The following is a 17,131-nucleotide window of genomic DNA, read 5'->3' as shown; positions in this document are numbered from 1 at the left end:
CAAGACTTGAAAGGGAAGAAACCAGACAGGTGAAGTACTGAATGGGAGAGAGCAATGTGTTCCAGGAAGAGGAATTGCAAGTGCAAAGGTACTGGGGCAAGAGAGCATTTGGAAAGTTCTAGGAACAAGAAAAAGCCAGATGGCTGAGAAATGTGAGATGAGTGAGGATTTTGGATTTTAATCTGTATGGATTTTATTCTGATACCATTTTAAGGATGTAGGCAGGAAATTAATTTCAGATCATGCCAGTTGCTAGCTGAAGAATGGATGAGGGATGGATACAACAGAAGCAGATATACTAGTTAGGATGCTATTGCAGGTGGTAGAAGGAAAATATATGCTTCTCTTTAGAAAGCAAAAATATAATTAGAAAATGAGCATCAATTTTAACAAAGAAATTGGTTTTTTTCCCCCTGTAAAATACTTTTTGTCTAAATCTGTTAAGGTAAGACAGTGGTTCTTAAAGTGTGGTCCCTGGATCAGTAGCATTGTTATCACCTGAGAATTTGTTAGAAATGCAAATTCTCAGGCACACCCCGGAAAAACTAACGGGTGACTCTGGGGATGAGGCTCAGCATTCTGTATTTTTATGAAGCTTTCCAGGTGATTCTGATGCATGCTCTTATTTGAGAAGCACAGGGCTGAGAGTTCCAAGCAAATATTTTTTATTTGCATTCTGATGCAACCCACATACGGAAGAACCTTCTTTCAATATTTGTAAAACATTATTTGTATAATTACATAAGTCATAAAACAATAACCAGTGTGAAAGCTAATTATAAAGCTTCTAGTTTAGAGCACCTGGGTGGCTCAGTAGGTTAAGTGTCCAACTTCTGATTTCAACTCAGGTCATGCATGATCTTATGGTTTGTGAGATCTGCACTGACAGTGCAAAGCCTGCTTGGAATCCGCTCTCTCCATCTCTCTCTGCCCCTGCCCCTCCCCCTCCCATACTCTCTGTCTCTCTAAAAATAAATAAAAAAAAATTTTTTTAATGCAAATATAAAGGTTCCAGTAATATGTAGACTTAATCTTGGAAACCTTCCTGGTGAAAAACATCTTGAAGCTAAATAACAATTATTCCTTTGGGCATATAGCTGACTCATGAATAAGCTCCAAAGTGGAGAAACTAACTTATAGTTGAAGGTGCCTGGCAGAAGCACACTGCTCTGAGAGAATTCACCTCAACCTAAGCCACATAGCACTCTCAAGGGTAAAACCATGCTAGAGGTGAGCACCTGACCCAATCCTCCAAAATACACAAGGACACAATTCCTCATGAGCAAGAGTCAATGGACACCATCATCAGCATGATTAAACTCCCATACACTTGAGATAATAGAACTTTCAGATAAAAACTATAAGTATGCTTAGAATGATTAAAAACCTTTAGAAACGTTAAAGATGTAAAAGTGGTATCACACCAGGAAAACTTGGAAAAAAATTAAAATTTGAAAGAGTTTCTAGAATGAAAAACATAGTAATTTAAGTCAAAAAGTCAAGGGAACACTTGGTCCTAGGGTTGTGGATTATTGTTAAGCTGATTAAAAAGTCAAGGGAAGCTGTAAATAACCAATTAGATGCAAGTGAAGAGAGGAATGTTGAAAGAGATGAATTTAGAGAAATAAAATCACAGCTATAAAAGAGAGATTCAGAATGAAGAAATCCAACATCTGACTAATAAGAGTTCCCGTAGGAGAAAGTAGTGAGAAAGGAGAGGCAATATTTGAAAGTTATGGCCGAGAATTAGCCAGAAGTAATGATACACATGAGTTCTCATATTTAGCAAGTCTGAATCTATTCAAACAGGATAACAACATATATCCATATCTAGACACCATAATACCAAGAACAGAAAAAGTATAAGATCTAGAAAAAGAATGGATAGTGGCTTCATGAATGTCATTATATTATTCACTCTAGTGTTAACAATAATTCAAGAGTATTTAAGGGATTGGGTCTCCAGAATGGCTAAATGAGGAGCTAAGCAAATCTCCTTAAAAAGCAAAGATAAGACAGTACAAAATTGTCATGAACAGTCACTTCGAGACTCCGGAAATTGACATGTCACATATATCAGCATTTATTCAAGAAAAACTACCAAATCTGCACAAAACAATGAGATTCCACATCATTTTACCCAAGGGCTGCTCCTGTCTTCCCCATCCAGGTCTGTGGTGCAATCCTACTAGAGTGGAGAAGTTTTTGAGGACAAGAAACTGGTGCTGGGGCTGATCTGAGTTGGAGCAGAGCTTGGAAAACACTCGTCCATAGACATTGTTGAAAACAAGAGCAACTAGTGGCAAACAATCATGGCAGCTAACGTGAATTTGTGATACTGGGTGGGACAAACAACAGAGTGGCAAGCCAGCCAGATGTGTCAAAGAGAGATCTGGCAACAAGATGGCCATAGTGGACCTTGATACGCTTTCACACGTCCCCGGTGGTCCGGAAAGCTGCCCACTTGCACAAGCCTGTACACATGCCCAGGAGAGACTGGAGAGGCTGAATGTCAGGCCCTAAGCAGGCAGAAAGTAAAAGATGGGAAAACTTATAAACTGCCTGAATTTTCAGTGTGTTCCCCAAACCACACAGAACTCCACTGGCATAGGGAAGAAGCCTTATTGGCTCAAGCTGTGTAATTAGGTGTAACCTGAATAAAAGTGGCATATCCACACAATGGAATACTACTCATCAAAAAAAAAAAAAAAAAAGGAACTAGGGGCACCTGGATGGCACAGTCAGTTGAATCTCCAACTCTTGATTTGGGCTCTGATCACGATCCCAGGGTTGTGGGATGGAGCCTATACAGAGCTGCATGCTGAGTGTGGAGCCAGCTCGGGATTCTCTCTCTCTCACTGTGCCCCTCTCTTCCCACTCATGCTTTCTTTCTCTCTCTCAAAAAAAAAGCGGGGGTGGGGGGTAACTAACTACTGATACTTACTGCAATATAAACCTCAAACACATTATCCTAGAAAAAGAAGTCAGATACAAGAAACTACATTCTGTGTGATTCCATTTATAGGAGATGATCAAACCAGGCAAATCTATAGAGGAAGTAGGTTAGTGGTTGCTTGGAATGGGATTCACAGTAGATGTGAATGAGGGGTCTCTGATAGAAATGTTCTTTTTAAAAAAATTTTTTTAATGTTTATTTTTGAGAGAGAAAGACACAGAGTGCGAGTAGGGGAAGGGCAGAGAGAGATGGAGACACAGGATCTGAAGCAATCTCCAGGCTCTGAGTTGTCAGCACAGAGCCCAACATGGGGCTCGAACCCACAAGCTATGAGATCATGACCTGAGGCGAAGTTGGACACTTAACTGACTGAGCCACCCTGGCACCCTGGAAATGTTCTAAATCAGATGGTGGTGATGCTTGCACATGTGCATAAATTTACTAAAAAATCATGGAAATGTATACTTAAAATATTAAGTATATTATTAAGTGTTAAGTATAATAAGTTAATTTTATGGCCTGTAAATTATGCCTCAACAAAGTTGTTAGAGACAGAGCATGTGCGCACACATGGGGGAGGGGCAGAAAGAGAGAGAGAGAGAGAGAGAGTGAGAGAGAGAGACTCCCAAGGAGGCTTCTCACCTATCAGCCCAGAGCTGGACACTGGGCTCCATCCCATGAACTGTGAGATCATGACCTGAGCCAAAATCAAGAGTCAGTTGCTTAAAAGACTGAGCCACCCAGGTGACTCAAGATGTTTTAACTTTTAAAAAGTCATATCTTGCCAGGGTCTGGAGAAGAGGGAAATGGAAATTAATTGTTTAATGGGAATGGAGTTGCCTTTTGTGGGGATGAATATATTCTGGAGCTCCACAGCATTGTGAATGTACTAAATGTCACTGAATTGTACACTTTAAAATGGTTGAAAAGGTAATTTTTTTGTATAAAAAGGATTATATCAGTTAATATAAAGGGGACTGCAATAAAGGTTACTATGCGTATTTTTCTAGATGATTTTTAAAAAATTTTGTTTTGAAATATCTATAGGCACATAAGAAATTGCAAAAATAGTAAAGGGAAGTCCCATGTACCCCTCTCCCAGTTTCCCTTAATGGTAGCATCTTACCATAGAGTCCCCAAAAACCAGGAAATGGGCATCAGTGCAATACAATTAATTAGACTACAGACCTTAATCTGATTGTTTGGGCAAATTGTTTTAAAAGCCATAAAATATCCAGTGCAGATTTCCATGAGTTAAGGTTGAACTGTTTTATTGTTCTCAAGCCGGGGAAGAAAACATTTTGATTAAACAAACAAATAAAAAAGGTTTCTAAACCTTTGTTTCCATTTTGTTTTTTAATATTTTCTGCTGGTGAAGATTGAATTAAGGGGCTGGCAGTGGAGAGGAGGTGACGAAGGTGATCTGGAGACAGAAACAAATGGATTGAAAATAGTTTGGAAATTTGTAGGAGATGGGAGAAATCCAAGGAGAGCACGCAGTTTTCTGGCTTCGGCGACTTGGTGACTGGAAGGACATTTATCCAGAAGGGGAAGTCCTGGGAAGGGATTGGTTTAAAGGGAAAATCGTGAGTTCAGCTTCAGGCTGGCTCAGCGTAAGAGGTCTCTGAGACACCTAGGCTGTTGGCTATGAGGTCTACAGAACAGACGAGAGGTCTGAGCCGAAGTTACACAATGGGGGGGGGGGGGCATCACACTCACACTAGCTAGTATTTAAGTTCCCTCTCAACTCTGTTCATGTATCCCATAAATACTTGTTAAATGATTCTAAGTCTTAGGGGTGCAGAACTAAAGAAGACAGACAAGTTTCGTCCCTGTCCCTGTAGATCTTAGGTTCAGTGTAGGCCATTGGTGTATTCCAGACAGGATAGAGTGGTGGCTTTGCCCAGGTAGGCTACAGGAGGGAGGTCACAATGTGTACTTTGTGATGAGATCTATGGTGTAACTGGTGGCAGAGAGGACCCCACTGAGAGCTAAGTCTTCCTCCTGTGGGGAGGATATGGGACCCACCATATGTTATCTCTCTCTCCTTGAGTCTGGCATCCCAGGGACAGCCAGAGTCCTCTTTGGAGGTAAGCAAATGGATATGGAAGCAGGAGATGATAGATTGGGAGGAGGTGTGGTGTGGATGGTTGGGGAGCCATGGGGGCCAGTGGGACAGAGATATGCTGGAGCCTCAGTTCCTCCTTCTTCTCAGTCCCAGGAAGAGAAGTCTGCTGCCTGCCACAAGACCTGTCATCTGGGCTGAACATGAAGCACTTGTGGCAGATTTCTGGCCTGTGGGGCTTCTGGGTGCTCGTTGTGTGGCTGATGGCCCCCTGTCTGGATCCAAAACCTGAATTGGCACCTCAGGGAAATCTGATGGTCTTGGTACCAGGGCATTGCAACTGCCGTTGGTTCAAACTCAGGAAAAATGGCTGCCCATCTGAGACACTAAACTCCTCCCTCTGCCACCGCAGAGTTGGAGAACGGGGCTGGTTTGCTGAATGCTTTCAGAAGACGATGGAGTACCTGGCAATGATGGGCAACAGAGTCCATGACCCCTGATGCTGTGCTCTGGTGGCTGGTTAGTGGTCAACCCTGGGCCTGGTCCCTTGCCTTTTCCTTCCAAAGCCTAGCCGATATTCTACATTACCACCCAAACCCCTGCCCTCATTCCTGGCTTAGTGTACCTCTAATCTTTTTTTTAAGTCTATTTATTTATTTTGAGAGAGAGAAAGAGCACAAGCTTGAGTGGGTGAGGGGTAAAGAGAGAGGGAGAGAAAGAATCCCAAGCAGGCTCTGCACTGCACTGTCAGTGCAGCCTGATGCAGGGCTCGAACCTATGAACCATGAGATCATGACCTGAGCCGAAATCAAGAGCTAGATGCTTAACTGACCGAGCCACCCAGACGCCCCACACCTCTCATCTTCACAACCTCAACCCCTGACCATCAGGAGTGGGGTCTCACTCTCCAGGTCTGCTTTCCTTCTACTAGAGCTGATACCCTGGACCCAACCCCCAATCTCTTCCCTTCTGCTGTTTGCAGGGCATGAACTCAGCAAGTGGGCTTGGCAAATGTGGGAAAAGATGTTTAAGGTGATTCGCAGACACTCGGTGAGCCATTTCCATTTCTACTGTGGGACTTGTACTTTGGTGGGGAACTCCAAGATACTGCGGGCCTCTGGCCTTGACAACAATGTCAACCAATGGACCCCAGCCTTCGGGTACGTTCTGGGGAGAGGGCAGGATGTGGGAAGGTCAAGGGTGTCCTCAGAGTTCTGGCAGTTCCTGCTCTCCTTCCCAGGATGAACCAGGGCCCTGTCCAGAGCATTGAGATGGTGGGGAACCAAACTACAAGACACTTCATCTATCCTGGGAATGCCAGCAGCCAGGGCTCTTGGAGACAGCTGGTGCTGCTGCTGAAGCCTTCTGGTCTGGCATGGACTTCAGATGCTCCAAGTGAGGACGTGATGGTCTGGGACTCCAGATGTTCTTAGTTTGGGGATGAGGGAAGGTCACTGCAGGGGAGGACTAAGGAGCTCCAGAGAGACCTTCTGCTGACTTATTAGGAACACCTGCAGAACCTTCCAGGTCTCAGCCTGCTGAAACTCCCCCACTCCTCAATTCTCTTAGATTTTGGAAGGTCATTCAGTTCCACAATGGAATGGAAGACAGCAAAGACCAGGTAAGGATATGGGAGGGAATAAGATGTGGCTGTGGGGTGCTATGGGAAGGGGCCCAAGTCAGACCCCTCTCCCTTCTTCCCCACCTCCTGGTCATCAGCCCCACCTTCCTCAGGTATATCCAGGACTAGGTGTCAGTGTGCATGGATGACTGGCTGGATGACTAGGGTCAGTGTGCATCCTTGGGGCTCATGGCTCTGTTCTGTGTCTTGCACATCTGTGGCCAGGTTAGGAAAGAGTCTTGTCCATTTCTCACACAAGACCCACACAAGACTTCTCTCCTCTATACCTTCAGCATAGAGTCTTAAAATTTCTATTTGGCTTTCAAGATGGTGCATAATCTGACCCCTCCCCTCCCTTCTTCTCTCCCAGTCTCACATACTGGGCTTCCTGGTGTTCCCCAAACACCAGCTGCCTTCTGTCTTTTCACACATTGCTGCCTCAGCCTGGAACGCCCTTCTCTTGTGTCCCTGGGGAATCTTCTCTCCCTCTAAGATGATGAGGAGCAGCTAGTTGGTATTCTATTTTTTGGGCTCGAGGGTCCCTCTGTGTGTTCATAGTGTGTCTTTCCTGGAGAAGATGAGCTCTGTTCTCCCCCCACTCCAGGAGGCAGTCTGTCACACTTGATGTTGAATGAGGGGAGCTGAGACAAAGACAGTATTCAGCCTACTGACACATACATTCCTCTCTCATTCACCAGGATGCCTGCTTTGGATTTGGATCAGAAAAGCAAAGAAAGGGGTGCAATAACTGGGAGGCTGTTAATCAGACCAATGGCTACCAGAAGCTTCTGTACATGCAGAGCATGGAAGCTGAAATGGAAATTAGCTATAGTGTGTTGGGCAAACTCACTGTCCACACGTGACACCCTGCAGAGTCCATGAAGGTCCTAGTCCTTTGGACCTCAGCAAAGCGGGTTGTTGGGATGACAGCAGTAGCAGCATGGGTAACAGGCAAAAGGAAATTATATGGTGCTGAATAAAATTCTGGTCGTGTCTGTTGTCTATGAGGACAATGTCAGGGGAGGAAGGGCCAGACTTGATATCCAGATCTCAGGGGCAATATTTTCGTTAATTTCTGTCTGATCCCAGATCATGCAAGGTTGTGTACATTTATTTAGACCCAAGCTCACACAAAGTACAAGGCCAGACTGAGTTCTTGGGGGAAGAAGCTCTTTTTCCATCTGATGACAGAGATAAGGCTTTATGTTTCATCCTAAGCTGGGGGTGGGTTCCTAGTTTAGCTTTTTACTGAAGGTTCAGCTCCTTGCGGTTCCCAGTGTTTTGAGGGGCCCCCGTTCCTTCTCCACCTCCTCTGGGCTCAAGGTCCTTTGCCCACACAGGCATTAACCTCCTAAATTCCTGGACCCCTCAGGCAGCACTGACCTGTTTTTCAGTTCTCTTTTCATCTGGAGACTCCCAAATGTTTTTATTTTGGCCTCTGCTCTGCATTTAAAGTTGTTTTTACTAGAGGCACCTAGGTGGCTCAGTTGGTTAAGTGTCTGACTTCAGCTCAGGTCATGATCTTGTGGTTTGTGACTTTGAGCCCTGCATCAGGCTCTGTGCTGACAACTCAGGGCCTGGAGCCTGCTTCAGATTCTGTCTCCTCCTCTCTCTGCCCCTCTCTAACACGTTCTCTCTCTCTCTCTCTCAAAAATAAATAAAGCATTAAAAAATAAAAGTTCTTATTAAAACAATACATACGTTTAGAAAAATTTCAGTGAACTAAGGAAGGATACACAAGACTAATTAGGAATGGTGGTGTGTCTGGGGATAGAATTTATTTCTGGAGAATAAGTGGGGAACAAGGCGGGGAAAGAGTCTTCCCTTTTGTTTACTTTTTGTACCTCTTGCACTATGTACCACAGAACTATCTTACACATTAAAAAATGAACACAACTAAAAAAATGTAATACTATGTTTTGACCAGCAGTTCTGGATTTTTGTAATAGGAAAGCTTTCAGGTTATCTTTTGCTAGAACTGGAGCCCAAACTATGTCTTCATCGCTCTCCTGCGGTGACATGAGAGCGGTGAGTATGTGATAAGGGCAGTGAGCTTGTGGGCAGCAACTCATCGCCTTACTGCCATAATGAACAGTTTGGCAGTTCCTCAGAAAGTTAAACATAGAATTACCATATTCTCCAGCAGTTCTGCTTTTCCACAGATACCCAAGAGAAACAGAAACATATGTCCACACAGACATGTGTACACAAATGTTTATTAGCAGCATTATTTGCAATAGTTAAAAAAGGTGGAAACAACCCAAATGTCTATCGGTGGATGAATGGATAAACGAATTGTGGTATGTGCATACAATGTGATATTATTCAGCCATCAAAAGGAGCCAAGTATTGGGGCTCCTGGGTGGTTCAATCAGTTAAGCATCTGACTCTTGATTTCAGCTCAGGTCATGATCTCACGGTTCATGGGATTGAGCCCCGTATCACACTCCACACTGTACATTTGGGATTCTCTCTCTCCCTTTGTCTCTGCCCCTCTTTGATGTGTGCATGCACACACATTCTCTTTCTCTCAAAATAAAGAAATAAACCAAAAAAAAGGGGGGGAGGTAAAGTATTAATACGTGCTACATCTTAGAAGAACTTCAGAAACATTAAGCTAAGGGAAAGAAGTCATACACAAAATGTCACATTGTATGATCCCTTTTATATGAGCTATCTGGAAGAGGAAAATCCATAAGAACAGAAAACTCAGTGGTAACCAGGGGCTGGGGACAGGAGAGACTAGTGAGTGATTATTTAATGGGTACAGAGTGTTTTTATGGGGTGTTGAAAAAGTCTTGAAAGTATTGAGAGCTGGTGGCTACACAATATTGTGAGTACACCAAATGCCATGGAATTGTACACTTAAATGGTTCGTTGTATTATGTATGTTCATTGTGTGTTATGTGAATTTCACCTCAACAAAAAAAAGCAGTTGCACAAAAATACATATAGTGTGATTGCATATACAACGTTAAAAAATATACAAAATTAAATAATGTTTAGATACACATAGATATCGTAACAAGAAAAAGCCAAGGGAATGATAAATACCAAATTCTCCACAGTGTTAACATCTGGCAACGAAGAAGGAACACCAAAGGCCTTCAATGATATTTATGATGCTATATTCATTAATATAGGTACATGGGAAGGGTGCCTGGGTAGCTTAGTTGGTTAAGTGTCTGACTTCCGTTCAGATTAGATCTTTGGGTCTATGAATTCAAGCCCCACATCACGCTCTGTGCTGACAGCTCAGAGCCTGGAGCCTGCTTTGGATTCTGTCTATCTATCTCTCTGCCCCTTGCCCAGTCATGCTCTGTCTGTCTCTGTCTCTCAAAAATGAAAAACATAAAAAAAAAAGATAAGTGCATGGGTATTTTTCTTGTTATATTCTTTTATATGTATTTAATATCAATACAATTTAAAGACATAAAAAGGAAGGAAATCCTGTCATATTTGGTAACATGAATGAGCCTTGAAGACATGCTAAGTGAAATAAAACACACACAAAAAGACAAATACTGTATGATTCCTCTTACACCAAGTATCTAGAGTAATCAGATTCATAGGAACAGAAAGTTATAATGGTGGTTTCCAGGGACTGGGGGTGGGGATGGGAATGGGAAATTATTGTTCAATTTTGCAAGATGAAAAAGTTCTGGAGATCTCTTTCAAAATGTAAATATACTTTACTGAACTGCCCATTTAAAAATGGTTTAGGGGCGCCTGGGTGGCTTAGTCGGTTAAGCGTCCGACTTTCGCTTAGGTCATGATCTCGCGATTCGTAGGTTCGAGCCCCGCGTCGGGCTCTGTGCTGACTGCCGGCTCGGAGCCTGGAGCCTGTTTCAGTCTGGACTCCCTCTCTCTCTGACCCTCCCCTGCTCGCGCTCTCTCTCTCTCTCTCTCTCTCTCTCTCTCTCTCTCTCCTAGAAATAAATAAAACATTTTAAAAAAATGGGTTAGATGGCAAATTTTACTTTATGTAGTTTTTATCATAACAAAAAAATTATCATAATTATTGGATGTTAGATGTGTGGAAGAACTGGTGACAAGTTCAGATATGCATGAAGTCACTAAGGAAAGTTGCATGCGAGGCTTATGGCTTTCCAGCTATAATAATAGCCATTTGTCAAAGGCAGTGCATGCAAGTAGAAACAAGTGGGACCACGTCAAACTAAACAGCTTCTGCACAGCAAAGGAAGTCAATAAAATGAAAAGGGAAACTACAGAATAGGAAAAAATATTTGCAGGCCATGTATCTGATAAGGGGTTAATATCCAAAATATATAAAGAACTCATATAACTCAACAGCAAAAAAAAAAAAAAAATGAACAGTCCAATCGAAAAATGGGCATAGAAACTGAATAGACAGTTTTCTAAAGAAAACCTACAGGGGCGCCTGGGGTGGCTTAGTCGGTTAAGCATCCAGCTTTGGCTCAGGTCATGATCTCACGGTTCATGGGTTCCAGCCTCGCCTTGGGCTCTGTGCTGACAGCTAGCTCAGAGCCTGGAGGCTGTTTCAGATTCTGTATCTCCCTCTCTCTCTGACCCTCCCCTGCTCACACTGTCTCTCTGTCTCTTTCAGAAATAAAGAAAACATTAAAAAATTTAAAATAAAATAAAGAAGACCTTCAAATGGCCAGCAGGTACATAAAAATGCTCAGCTTCCCACACAAGGAGCCCAACGTGGGGCCTGAACTCACAAACAGTGAGATCATGACCTGAACCAAAACCAAGAGTCGATGCCTAACTGACTGAGCCACCCAAGTGTCCCATGAATCTTCTCTTTTATTTTTTAAATTAATTAATTAATTAACAGCATGTGTGAGCTTAAACGGGGGGTGGGTGGGTAGATAGAGGGGAAGAGAAAGAATCCCAAGTAGGCTCCAAGTTGTCAGGGTGGAGCCCAATATGGGGCTTGCCTCACAAACCATGAGTTCATGACCTGAGTTGAAGTTGGAGGCTTAACCAACTGAGCCACCCAGGCACCCCTAGGTATCTTAAAACAACAGAAATTTATATTCTTTCATAGTTCTGGAGGCTAGAAGTCCAAAATTTAGGTTGGTCCTTTCTGGAGATTCTGAGGGAGAATCTGTCCCATAGCACTCTGCCCTGTGTGTTCAGTTCCCAAATTTCCCTCATTTTTTAAGGACACCAGTCATTGGATTAAGCCAATCCTAATCCAGCATGAATTTTTAAAAACTCAATTACATTTTCAGACTGTATTTCCAAATAAGGTCACATTTACAAGTATCAGGGACCAGGACCTGAACATATTTTTTTTCAGGGACACAATTCTACCCACTGTAAGCAGAATAATGGCTTTTCTAGACATGCAAGGATTCAAAGACATTTATCTTCTATATACCCTTTCTTAGGAAATTATAATGAACAGTAAAAGGAAAGTAGTCCTAGTTCACTATCAGACTCTACAGGAACTAATATTTGTCTAGTTACAATAATGTGAGCATAATAGAATTTGGACTTTTAGAATCAGTCTATAGTTCTTGCCCATCCAATATGGTGGATTAGCATGTGAAATGTAGCTAGTGCAAGTAAGGAATAAAAATTTTCATTAATCTAAATTTAAAAGTGAACACAATTCAGTTATTGGAAAACCCTTAAGTATGCTTTTTATAACTTTGATATGTAAATCTACTTTTTAGCTTATAAAATTTTATAAAAGGTATAGATCATGTATTTGATGAAAACTGAGTGTTCAAATTTAGATGCACCATGGGTGTAAAATACAATTTGGAATTTAGAAGACTTAGCTTCAGGGTGCCTGGGTCTGACTTCAGCTCAGGTCATGATCTCGCAGTTCATGAGTTCGAGCCTCACGTTGAGCTTGCTGCTGACAGCCTGTCAGTGCAGAGCTTGCTTCAGATCCTCTGTCCCCCTCTCTCTGCCTCTTCCCCTGCTTGTGCTCTCCCAAAAATAAATATTTTTTTTAAAAAGGAGACTTAGTTTCAAGCAAGGAGAATGCAAAATATCTCAATAATATTTTTATATTGCATATATATTGGAATGGCAATATTTATTTATTTTTTTATTTTTAATTTTTTTTTAATGTTTTATTTATTTCTAGGAGAGAGAGACAGCATGAGCAGGGGAGGGTCAGAGAGAGAGGGAGCCACAGACTCTGAAACAGGCTCCAGGCTCTGAGCTGGCAGTCAGCACAGAGCCCGACGCGGGGCTCGAACCCACGAACCGCGAGATCATGACCCAAGCGAAAGTCAGACGCTTAACCGACTAAGCCACCCAGGCGCCCCTGGAATGGCAATATTTAGACATACGGGGTTAAGTATTGGTTCACATATTTCTTTTGGATAGCACTGCTAGAGACAAAACACTTGAAACTTAATGACACAACAGAATGTAAATATTATCCTTGATGATGTAGAAGTTCAAAATATCAATGTTGGGATGTGTAAAGGGAAAATAATTGACAAATAGAAGTGTATGGTACAGCATTGTCATCTTAAAGAGAAAGACTTCAAGAAATCTTGTCTCGTGGTGACAGAATGAGAAATAGATGTTAGGGTCCATTATATAAAATTGTAAAGTGACCAAGAGGGTACTACTAAACATAATGATACGATCATACATAGCAGCTAGTGTACACCTAGTATGATACAGCGGTATGAGCATATTATTTAGAGATATGGAAGCAAATGTTGAAGAACGGATAGAAGAGGATGTGTCTGAGGAGAGACTTCAGGTAAAGACGACCGAGGTCAGCTGCTTCACGTTAAAGCCTTTCTGGATAGTATGATTTTTGTTTCTGTTTCTGTTTTCAAAAAAATAATTTGCATGTATTTACCTTGGTGATAATTCTCAAAAAGAAAATGAATTCAATGTCCGAGAGGTTTTAAGAGTTGAATAGACCATGGGGGACTGGGGGGCTCAGTCAGTTAAGCATCCTACTTTGGCTCAGGTCATGATCTCACTGTTTGTGAATTCGAGCTCCCTATCGGGCTCTGTGCTGACAGCTGGGAGCCTGGAGCCTGCTTCAGATTCTGTGTCTCCCCCTCTCTCTGCCCTTCCCCAACTCGCACTCTCTCTCTCTCTCTCAAAAATACATTAAAATATTTTTTAAAGAGTTTAAAAAAAGGGCCAAGCGGCCCTTCCTTTCCCTTCTCTGTCTCCTGCTTGTCTACATCAGACTTGGCACATACCCATTCCTTCTCACCGTCTTGTTCCCTTGACACTTGACTTTCAAGCCTCCCTTGTCAGCTGGGCTCTGGGCTGAATGCCAAAGTAAAGGAGGGGGACTTGAGAATAAGCTTTCAGAGTGGAGGTCACAATGTGGTGTCTGTGATGAGGTCCCTGTTATAACTGGGCTGGCATGAAAGACCTCACTGGGTGTCAATCTCCTCTGGGCGACCACAGCATACAAGTGTCACCTCTCCCTTCTTCTCAACCTCCAGTCCAGGCCTTGGCAGAGTTCCTTTTAGCGGTTAGCAGGTGGCTGAGAAAGCAAGAGGTGAGGTGTTGGGACTGAGATGTGGTGTGAAGGGTTAGGGGAGGAACGGAAGCCATCAGGACAGGGGGCACTGGTCTGTTGGCCCCAGCCCCTCCTCCTTCCCAGTACCAGGTGTCAGAGCTAATCTACCGTCTGCTGGGGCATCATCATGGATGCCTGAGATGACAGTTCAATACCTGAAGCCAAGTCTGGTAGCTGCCTGTATACTTACATTGTGGCTGATGGCCTTCTTCCTGAGCCAAGAGTTCAGCCAGAATGACATCCATGAAAAGGCCAGAATGCATTCAAGGCCAGAATCCTGCCACTGCTTTGGATCTTTCAGGAAGTGTATGTGTTCATCTGAGATCTTCGAGTGCCCTGCCTGCCTCCACACGCGTGGAGGATCTGACTGGTTTGATGAACGCTTTGTAAGGGCCATTGAGCCTGTGCAGAGGTCAGAAGAGCCCATGTCCTCGGATGCCTTGATATTGTGGTTGGTCAGTGCACAGTCTTGGTCTCTGTCCAGTCCCAGCTCTCCCAACCCCATGCCCTGAACATCTCTCTCTTTATGGCCCCAAGCTCTAACCTTCTTCCAAAGATAGTGAGAGTCTGAGATGAACTCCTAAATTCCTCCCTACTATGCTTTTCTGAACTTCAGGGTGTCAAGTCAAAGAAAGAGTTTGAGGATCAGGAGCAGCAGCCAATAGAAGAGTCTCCCAGACATCCACAGGGCTATGTGGGGTCCAGCTGCCGGACCTGTGCAGTGGTTGGAAACTCAAGGTTCCTACGTGGCTCTGGCCATGGATTCAGGATTAACCAACATGACATGGTCCTCAGGTGGGAGCAGAGGAGGAGGTGGAGACCAGGAAGGTCAGGCCAAATCCACTTCCTCCTCCAAATGTCCACCCTGCTCTCCTTTCTAGGATGAACCAGGCCCCTGTCCTAGGCTTTGAGACAGATGTGGGCAACAAAACCACCATGCGCATTATGTACCCCGAGATGGCTAGCACACGGGATCATGGTACCCAGCTGCTGCTGCTTCCTCTGAATTCATCTGGCCTAAAGTGGTTTATGGAAGTGCTATGGGAACAGAGCTTCAGAAGCCCAATAAACCCTGGGTATGGCAGTGAGCAGAGCCATTGTAGGGGGTGACAGTGGGGACTCCAGAGGGACCCTTGCTGAATTTTGAGGCACCCTCAAGGCTTACCTAAGCTTGGGGGCTGCTGTGTTAAATGACTCTGAAATTCTGAAACACCCCAATCCCTTTTTAGATTTCAGATAGTCCAGGTCCCCAGTGGAAGTAACAAGAACAAAGACAAGGTGAGAGATCTGGGAGGGTAAAGGGGGAGGAGCAGGATGACATGGCTGCTCATAGCCTGAAGGGGATGCCCTTCAGGTCAGCACTCTCCCTTATATTCTCTAGGTCTTGGTGCTCAGCCTCACCTTTCTCCAGTATGTCCAGGATCGTTGGCTGGGGAAGCATGGTTGGTTTCCATCCTTGGGCTTCGTGGGTTTGTTGTATGCCCTGCACACCTGTGACCAGGTAAGACAACTTCTACAACTCACTGACCTTCATCCTTCTGTCAAAATGTCCATTTTCCCAGGGACTTCAGGTTGAGTTTAAAGTTTTTTAACTGGCTTTCAAGACCCTTCATGATCTAACTACCACCACCTTCTCTCTCCAAGCTCACACACTGTGCTTTTTGGCATTCCCCAAACAGACCAGCTCCCTCCTACCTTCTCACGCACTGCTGCCTCTGCCTGGAAGTCCCCTTCTCTTGTCTCCCTGGGGAATCCTCTTTTCCGCCAATAATCAGAAACAACTAGTTGACACTCTCTTTACTGGACTCCAGGGTCACACTGTGTGTTCAAAGTATGTCTTCGCTAGAGGTGAGCTCTGTTCTCCTCCAAGGTCCAAGAGGAAGACTGTCACGCTGGATGTTAAATGAGTGTTTGTTGAAGGGTGGCTGGTGGGCATGGAGGCAGGACAGGATCCAGCCTGCGACCCCGTGGCCCTTTCCTATCTTATCCTATTTCCCAGGTATCCTTATTTGGTTTTGGGACAGATGAGTTCATGAGGTTGTCCCATTACTGGGATGATAAATATTGGCTCAAGAGTAACATACACAACTTCAAAGAAGAGCGAAAGGTCATCTTAAAGCTGGAATGTGAGGGGAAGGTTGTTGTTTACAACTGAAATGTTTTCCAACCTGTTCACCCCATTGGAAGCCCCAGGAGGCTGGCTGTGAGTTAAAGGGACCATGGTGTATCAGAGAAGGACTGGGGCTTCAAGTGATCCTGGATATAAATCACTCTGCTCTAAATAAAACTGTAGCTTATTCCTCCCAATGGATCCTGGTGGTGTTAAAGGCTGCATTCTCTCCCAGATTCTTAACAGCAAACATATCCCCATATGACATATATATACACATCTCACACTATATGTGTATATGTATACATATATACCTCAGCAAAAAATATGATCAAATGAAAAAGAGGAAAAAGCAAACCCTAAAGTTGAGAACAAATCAAATGGACCTAACTATATATCAGATTGGTAATATAAGCACCAGAGAAAAGAATTATTTCAAGTTCCTTTGGTACTCAATATATTATGTATCCTTTGGAGGATATATTCTGTGGACAAAAAGAACTACAAAGAAACTTTAAACTTCACTTAGCAGATGTATTATAATATTAGTATTATTTTTGAAACTATATAATGGGTTTCATGGAATAAAGTAATTAAGTAATAATATTAATATTATTAGGAACCAAATACGAAGTCAGACAGGTATAGTAAAAACTCTGTGACATTAAATTCAAACTGGAAATATCATTATAAACTCAATTTTTAAATTATTTTTTGTGGCAATATCTATATAACAATTACATTTTAATCATTCGAAAGTGTACAGTTAGGTGGCATTAAGTACATTCACATTACTGCGCACCCACATCACCATGAACTCGCGATTTTCCAAATACATTTTCTGCTCTGTCATCTGAATGGTCTAAATG

General features: G+C 43.2%; 2 protein-coding genes across 2 annotated transcripts; both read left to right on the top strand.

Moving 5' to 3' along the window:
- Positions 1-5,224: 5,224 nt before the first annotated feature.
- CUNH20orf173 (chromosome unknown C20orf173 homolog) lies at positions 5,225-7,558 on the top strand. The gene is given in 7 exon segments (XM_039225413.1): positions 5,225-5,497; positions 5,499-5,540; positions 6,004-6,031; positions 6,034-6,181; positions 6,316-6,424; positions 6,591-6,642; positions 7,341-7,558. Coding segments are annotated over 7 exon segments (702 nt in total). The 3' UTR covers positions 7,391-7,558.
- A 6,483-nt stretch (positions 7,559-14,041) lies between these two features.
- Positions 14,042-16,463, top strand: LOC120227277 (CMP-N-acetylneuraminate-beta-galactosamide-alpha-2,3-sialyltransferase 1-like). The gene is made up of 7 exons (XM_039225420.1): positions 14,042-14,131; positions 14,237-14,607; positions 14,769-14,947; positions 15,034-15,228; positions 15,382-15,430; positions 15,534-15,653; positions 16,152-16,463. The coding sequence occupies exons 2-7, from the start codon at positions 14,284-14,286 to the stop codon at positions 16,305-16,307; spliced, it is 1,023 nt and encodes a 340-aa protein (XP_039081351.1). The 5' UTR covers positions 14,042-14,131; positions 14,237-14,283; the 3' UTR covers positions 16,308-16,463.
- The last annotated feature ends 668 nt before the right edge of the window (positions 16,464-17,131 follow it).

Source organism: Hyaena hyaena, unplaced genomic scaffold, assembly GCF_003009895.1.
Source record: "Hyaena hyaena isolate Hyena2069 unplaced genomic scaffold, ASM300989v1 scaffold_2137, whole genome shotgun sequence".
In the NCBI taxonomy this organism is placed as follows: Eukaryota; Metazoa; Chordata; class Mammalia; order Carnivora; family Hyaenidae; genus Hyaena; species Hyaena hyaena.
The sequence above is the reverse complement of the archived record's forward strand: the minus strand, read 5'-3'. Positions and strand labels throughout refer to the sequence as shown.